The 6,183-nt window shown below is 38.8% G+C and overlaps 2 protein-coding genes across 2 annotated transcripts; both read right to left on the reverse strand.

Annotated features, from left to right (window-relative positions):
- Nucleotides 1-8: 8 nt before the first annotated feature.
- Nucleotides 9-4,739, reverse strand: EIN_064990 (hypothetical protein; the record flags this gene model as incomplete). The annotated part of the gene is made up of 1 exon (XM_004183552.1): nt 9-4,739. The coding sequence occupies one exon, from the start codon at nt 4,737-4,739 to the stop codon at nt 9-11; it is 4,731 nt and encodes a 1,576-aa protein (XP_004183600.1).
- A 514-nt stretch (nt 4,740-5,253) lies between these two features.
- On the reverse strand, nt 5,254-5,976 carry EIN_065000 (hypothetical protein; the record flags this gene model as incomplete). Its single annotated transcript, XM_004183553.1, has 1 exon — nt 5,254-5,976. One exon carries the CDS (start codon nt 5,974-5,976, stop codon nt 5,254-5,256), a length of 723 nt encoding a protein of 240 aa, XP_004183601.1.
- Nucleotides 5,977-6,183: the final 207 nt, after the last annotated feature.

The following is a 6,183-nucleotide window of genomic DNA, read 5'->3' on the forward strand; positions in this document are numbered from 1 at the left end:
CGACAAGCTCATCGTCTCCTTATCATATCACTAAGAACGTTGATTGCTCCCATTTGCTTATACTCTCCAATTGATCTTTCAACCAATGTTCTCAACACTATTTGACTAATTTCTTCGTTCCCGATCGCAGTTATTTCACACAATGTATTTCGAACAACGCCATTCGTGACTTGGTCCTCTCTTAACAAGTCTGCCAACGCATTGATGACACTGATCTTCGTCTCCGTTTTCGCGTTGACCACCACGTTTTTGATCTCTTCGGTCTTCTCGCAATGTAACATCCACACAACCCCAATCAATGCGGGAATGCGATCAAATACTTCACATGATTCGTCATCATCATCACCCTTCAATATCTCTCCATCTTCTTTTGGCATCATCTTCAGTATAGTATCAAAGTAGTCTCTGACATTCTCTTCATTGGCACTGACACTAAGAATGGGTAATCTTAAAGACAATGCTCGATATGGGATATTAGTCGCAAGTAACAACCCAAAGTGATACAAAAAGAGCGAGAAGCATTCTCGAATTTGTAACACGCACACCTCCGCCGCAGTTATCAGTTGCTTCGTCGCCGTTGTATTCACAAACAAAAACGGTTGCAAGAACTGGAGGAACTTATTAAACAATTCAAAGTACATTGCAATTTGTGTTTTGTTCTGTGGCGCCTTCGCCAAGTCATACAACAAGCTTCTATGTGAAAACAGTTCGAGCCATTGACATGAAAATTTGGGGAAATTGGAGGGGTGGAGTCGTTGAAAAGCTTTCAAAATGTGTTGCACTGACATTATAGTATTGATACCATCCACTATCTTCTCTACTGACATCTCAAGGAATGATTCTATAACATTCTTAAAAGCTTCCGGGTTGAATGTCTTAGAAGTATACTCCTTCTCAAATAAACTGCACGTCTTTTTAAAGATGTCTGACAAGTGATTGATGACCATCTGTTGATCATTCTTGTGCGCTAAGAACATCATCCCAAGTATTTGCATCGCACGCACTGAAGCTTCTTTACTCCCAACTATCACACACTCTTCAATAATCCTATTAATCGAGTTGGTTGTCATCTCTTCCGTGAGTAACCCAATGTACTTCTCAACAACATCTAAGTGAATTGGCGCATTCAGCATTTTGGCAAAGTGGACGTCCAAGTGTTCAGTGACTTCTCGTGACACTTTGTCGGCGTACAATTCCATTTGGTATTTGGTCACTCCACCCGGCGCTATTAAAAGTTCAACAGGAAGTGGTGGCCCTTCCTTTAAATACTCATACCCAGGCGCAACAAAGTCTTGTCCTTGTCCCTTTCCATTTTGTTGTCTTACAGCAGATATATTACTCACAAACTGTTCTATAATTCGCTTCGCCATCTTCTTCATCTCATCAAGTTTGACTTGCACAGCGTGCTCTACACACTTCTGAAGGTTGTTAATTAAACTTTCTTTGACTTGTTCCAACGTAACGGTGGGCTCTTCTTGTTGCTTCAAAGCACATTTAACAGAAAAGGCCAAGTACTTCCACAGTATAGACACTATACAACTCCTACAAGTGTAATACAACAGTTTCTGCATGATACCAAATACGCGCTCGGCAGCTTCCGCTATTTTAACAACATCAGTTTCCATCGCAAAATCCTTTTGCACGATTTGTGTGACGGTTCTCATGATCGCATTCAAGCTGTCCACTGCCGTCTTCGAGTTGTCTTGAATCGAAAAGTCCAAGTAAACGTCCACCATCAATTTCCAGTGTTCTTCAAGAAAAGAGTTGCATATTAAAACGTCTGGAATATCATAGTCGATACCCTGTGTTAATCCACTAAAGCACAACGACCTCTCCGACAAGAGATATTGATTTAATAATGCCAGTGGTACCAATTTCTTTGCATCAATATACTCTCCCAGTATGCCACCATCGCCATTACTCTTTTCTTTAACTAATCGAGCTAATTTCCTTATCGTCTTTTCATTCTCTGGCGTGTTCCCTTTCTCTTCTAAGTACTCTTTGGGAGATACTTTCAACATCGTCAGAAACCGTTTCGCTTCTTCAAAATGAGACCCAAACTCGGGATAAATGGCAAACGCACACACTAATTGAATGAATGGTACCATCCACGGATTGTTGCTATTAAAAATCTCAGACTGTGCCGACGCAGACAAAAATCGAATCAAAAATGTGATCAAGACGTCCGTGTTGTCCGCAGTCGTCTCGTCGCGAATCATATTTTTTAACATCAATCGGTTGGTCCTCAACGGCTTGTTTAACCCCAACGTGAGTAACCCTAAAAACGACCCTAACGCTTCAAACAGTGAGCAATCTTGTTGGTCGTACTCCTTCTGTCGTTTAAAGATCTTGACCGACTCTACAGCAAACGTACACAGGTGTTCTGTTGTTCCAATCAGATCAAGTGATACTTTAATACACTGTCTTTGTCTTTCTTCGTACATCAACCCCGTCATAAACAGTGCTATTTCAATCAACATCTTCTTGTGGACTTGTTGTGATCCCCCAATCGTTGCAAAAGTCTCTTCTGAGACGGTTTCGACGTCTCCAGTCGACATCTCAGACTTCTCCTCAAAACTATGACAGAGGGCCTTGATGATCGAGATGTTCTTCGGATCAAGCCACATCTGGAAATTAATCGATACAAACAACTTGTTGATCAATTTCATCACCAACGTAAATTTATTCTTCGCAGAGGTGGCGATGACCGCGTACAAGTCTTTATCAAAGATCTCCAGGTTCTTCGCATTCTTGAGTAAGTAACAATAAGCAGGCCACTCCGGGAGTCTTTCTTGGAAGATTTTAAGTGCTGCAGATCCGCATTTAAAGAAGTTGGATTCAATCGGTTCGTTCACCGTCCACAAGATGGTCCGCAATAAATGGATCAACGCACAATTCCTAAGTACTTTTTTCCTGATGATTTCACCATACAATTTACCAAATCGAATCACAGTCTCCGGTTTACTAAATTCGTTGACTCGTCGAAATTCCTCAAGTAGCGTTTTGAAGATTATAATCATCAAATCGTTCTCTTGGGTATCGGTACTCTCTTTGTATTTAATAATTTTAATAACAAAATCTTCCACTGTAATTTTACCATCAAAGTAATACGTGAACATATCATTTGCTCGCTTCGACGCATTCCTCTCATTCTCTTTAAAGTTGCTCTTTGCTAAAAATTGTTGCTCGACTTCTTGGGCTTCTTTTTGTAGCCCCAAATTACTGGAAAACACGAGAAGCTTTCGTGTGATAGCTAAGTCAAGTCGATACGGCGAAACATTTTTATTCATCAGGTATTTGTCCTTCACAAAATTAATAATCTCCTTCCCAAACAAGTTTCTGATTTTCGACTGCTCACCAGCCCACTTGTCCATATTCAAAACATCTCTTTTGCACAACAAACAAGCAACGTCCAACGAAAAGAAGACGGGGCGGATTTGTGTCAATTCCTTAGCAGCTTCCGTGGGTGGGAGAAGATTAATAATATCTTCTACACAGCTCGGATTGTCCAAATAACAGTCTCTCATCCCTTGGGTGAGAATAATTTTGTAATTCTTCCACAAACTTTGAACCAACTGCGTCGACCGCGTACACCCTTTCATCATCACAAACACACTCTTTTGCCTCATCGAACTGTTTTTCATTTTGCACAAAACAGGCAACAGAAAATCGGGCTGATACAGACACGCCTCAAACTCAGACGACGAACTCTCGCACACCTCAGTCACTCTGTCGACAAACCCTAGTTGTTCCCAAAGAGTCTTTACACCTCTTTGAGTCCCTACATTATACAACCCACACATCGTTTTCATAATAAACTGTCCTTCCGCATTTGGTGATGATGCCATTTGTATTAACATTTGTATAATACTTCCCTGTGCTCGTCCATTCACCCAATTCTCTATAAACATTTTCTGCCCTGGAAATTCCCCAATTTTTGTGTATATCCGAACCATAAAGGAAATCGCCTCAATACTCTTAAATATGTATTTGGCATCGTCTATGATACTGGGAAGATCTTCACATGCCTCCCCACGTGACTGAATAACCGACCCCACTATTTCATCATCCCACAAACATTTGGTCTCTTTCTCTTGCTCTTCAATGTTCTTCATCATCAAGAAGACAAGCTTCCCACAGACTTTATCCTTCTTCCCAAACGTGTTATCCAGTAACGTCGAGAACGTTTCAACAGACCCGGCACATGACGGCCCCATTTCTATGATGAAATCCGGGGGCAATGGAATATTGACTGGAGACAGTGTTGATGATACCGTTGTATTTGAAAAGAGTGAGAAAACGGGAAGAGAGGGTGTTGTGATATCATTGGGGTCTGCATTTGTTTTGATCTTCAGTGGCTTTTCGGAGAGTTGTACAAAGAGTTCTTCCTTTGTCAAGTCTTCGTTGTTTTGGTTGACTCCAAATAGAAATTCGCAATGTGGGGGAAGAGCGAGCGACTTGATTGTTTGAATGGGTAGAGCGAGCGATGACAAGCATTTTCTAATTTGCAAGACCAAATTTGAAGTTGACAATTTCGTCAGCTCGTCCTTCAAAACTTGGAGTTTATACCCTTTAGAAGTGTCTTGAACGACGTCCATTGTTAAGAATTTAATAGTGTTAATTTGAGAAGAAACTCCCGTTTGTTTAACAAGAGTGGAAAGTTCTTGTTGCGCCTGTTTGACGTTTTTCTTTGTCAAAGAGCCTAAGACTGAGTTTATCTCTGATAAACAGGCCTGCATTTGATTTTAAAGTCCTTAGGTTTTTTTTTCGAGTTTTGAGTCTGAGGTGTGTTTTCTTGTTCCCGATTTTTATTCCCTTCTCATTCAATTAATTGGGCATTTTTATAGATTTTAACTCTTTTATCTTTTTGGTCTTTTCACATCAAATTTGCTTTCTCATTTTTGTGGGTCTTCATCTGTTTCTCTCTTCCTTTCAAAACTATCCTTTTATAATACTTTTATAATACTATAATGATTTATCTATTACTTATGAGATTCATATAAATTTGCTTATAAATTGGGTTTTGTGGTGAACATAAAAAATCCTTCAAGGGAGAAAGGTTAGAAGAAAAAAAGAAAGTGAAAGAACCAGATTGAACTATAATATTATTAAAATATAATATTATAAAACTATATGAGTGTTTACAGGAACAAAAGTATAAGAACTGATCTAATCTCTTAATAAATACCTCAAAGAAGAACTATTAAATATTGGTTTCAAGTTAGTTAAAATACAAACAAAGATATACCATAATTATTGTTGTTCAGAATCACTCTCTGAGTCTCCCAAGTATTGCGCCATTATCAAAGCAGCCTCTTCAGCATATTTTCGTCGCTCTTCATTGGTTTTGGCAGTTGATGCTTTTTGTTTGTATTGAACGAGTTTCATTAATATCATTTCAAAGTTATCATTTTCAATTTTATTCTGTTGGGAATCACTTGAAAGAGGACTCTTCTTGTCTTCTACTGTTTCAGGAACAACTTTCTCTTCTTTCTGGGTCGAGTCTGGTTGTGTGTTGTAAGACCAAGGACTATTCACTATAGCCTCAGCTATTCTGTCAATACCCTCCGCATTGCTCTCGTCGCCTACATCTTGTCGGTTGACATATTCAATTGAATTGTCAATACACCAATCAAACTGCTTACCATCACCTATAACCAAACACAACTCACTGTTACAAAAGTTTTTAATACTCTCAAATCGTGCAGTAGTCTCATCACAAACATATCCGCCCCATTCATTTCCTTTCCCATTTGGTATTCCAGACATCGGAACAAGTTCGAGAGTTGCAGTGCCATACTTCGAGTGTAAAGTATATAAATATGGCGATGTTGCGGTCACTTTCGTTGTAAATGCACGAATGGGCTCACTTTGGAGTCTCCCGTTGTGAATCCGAGTTTCTAAAATTTTAATAATCTGTTCAAACTCACCTGGTTTGACGTCGATAAAAGCAACTTTATTCGTTACACTTAACATCTTTTTCTTTGGTTTTTTATAGTTCAAAACCTTAACAAAAAAACAAGAGTTTTTGATGCACCAATTGTATTTAATAATTTCTATTATAACAAAACTATTATATTATATCGGTTGTTAAATTTTGAAACAACCATTTTTTATAAGTAATTCAAATAATATTTCTACCGATAAACTACTCTTCGAAGATCTTTAAATAACACATTACTA

This window comes from Entamoeba invadens, assembly GCF_000330505.1.
Source record: "Entamoeba invadens IP1 unplaced genomic scaffold scaff_1105074725293, whole genome shotgun sequence".
Taxonomy (NCBI): Eukaryota; Evosea; order Mastigamoebida; family Endamoebidae; genus Entamoeba; species Entamoeba invadens.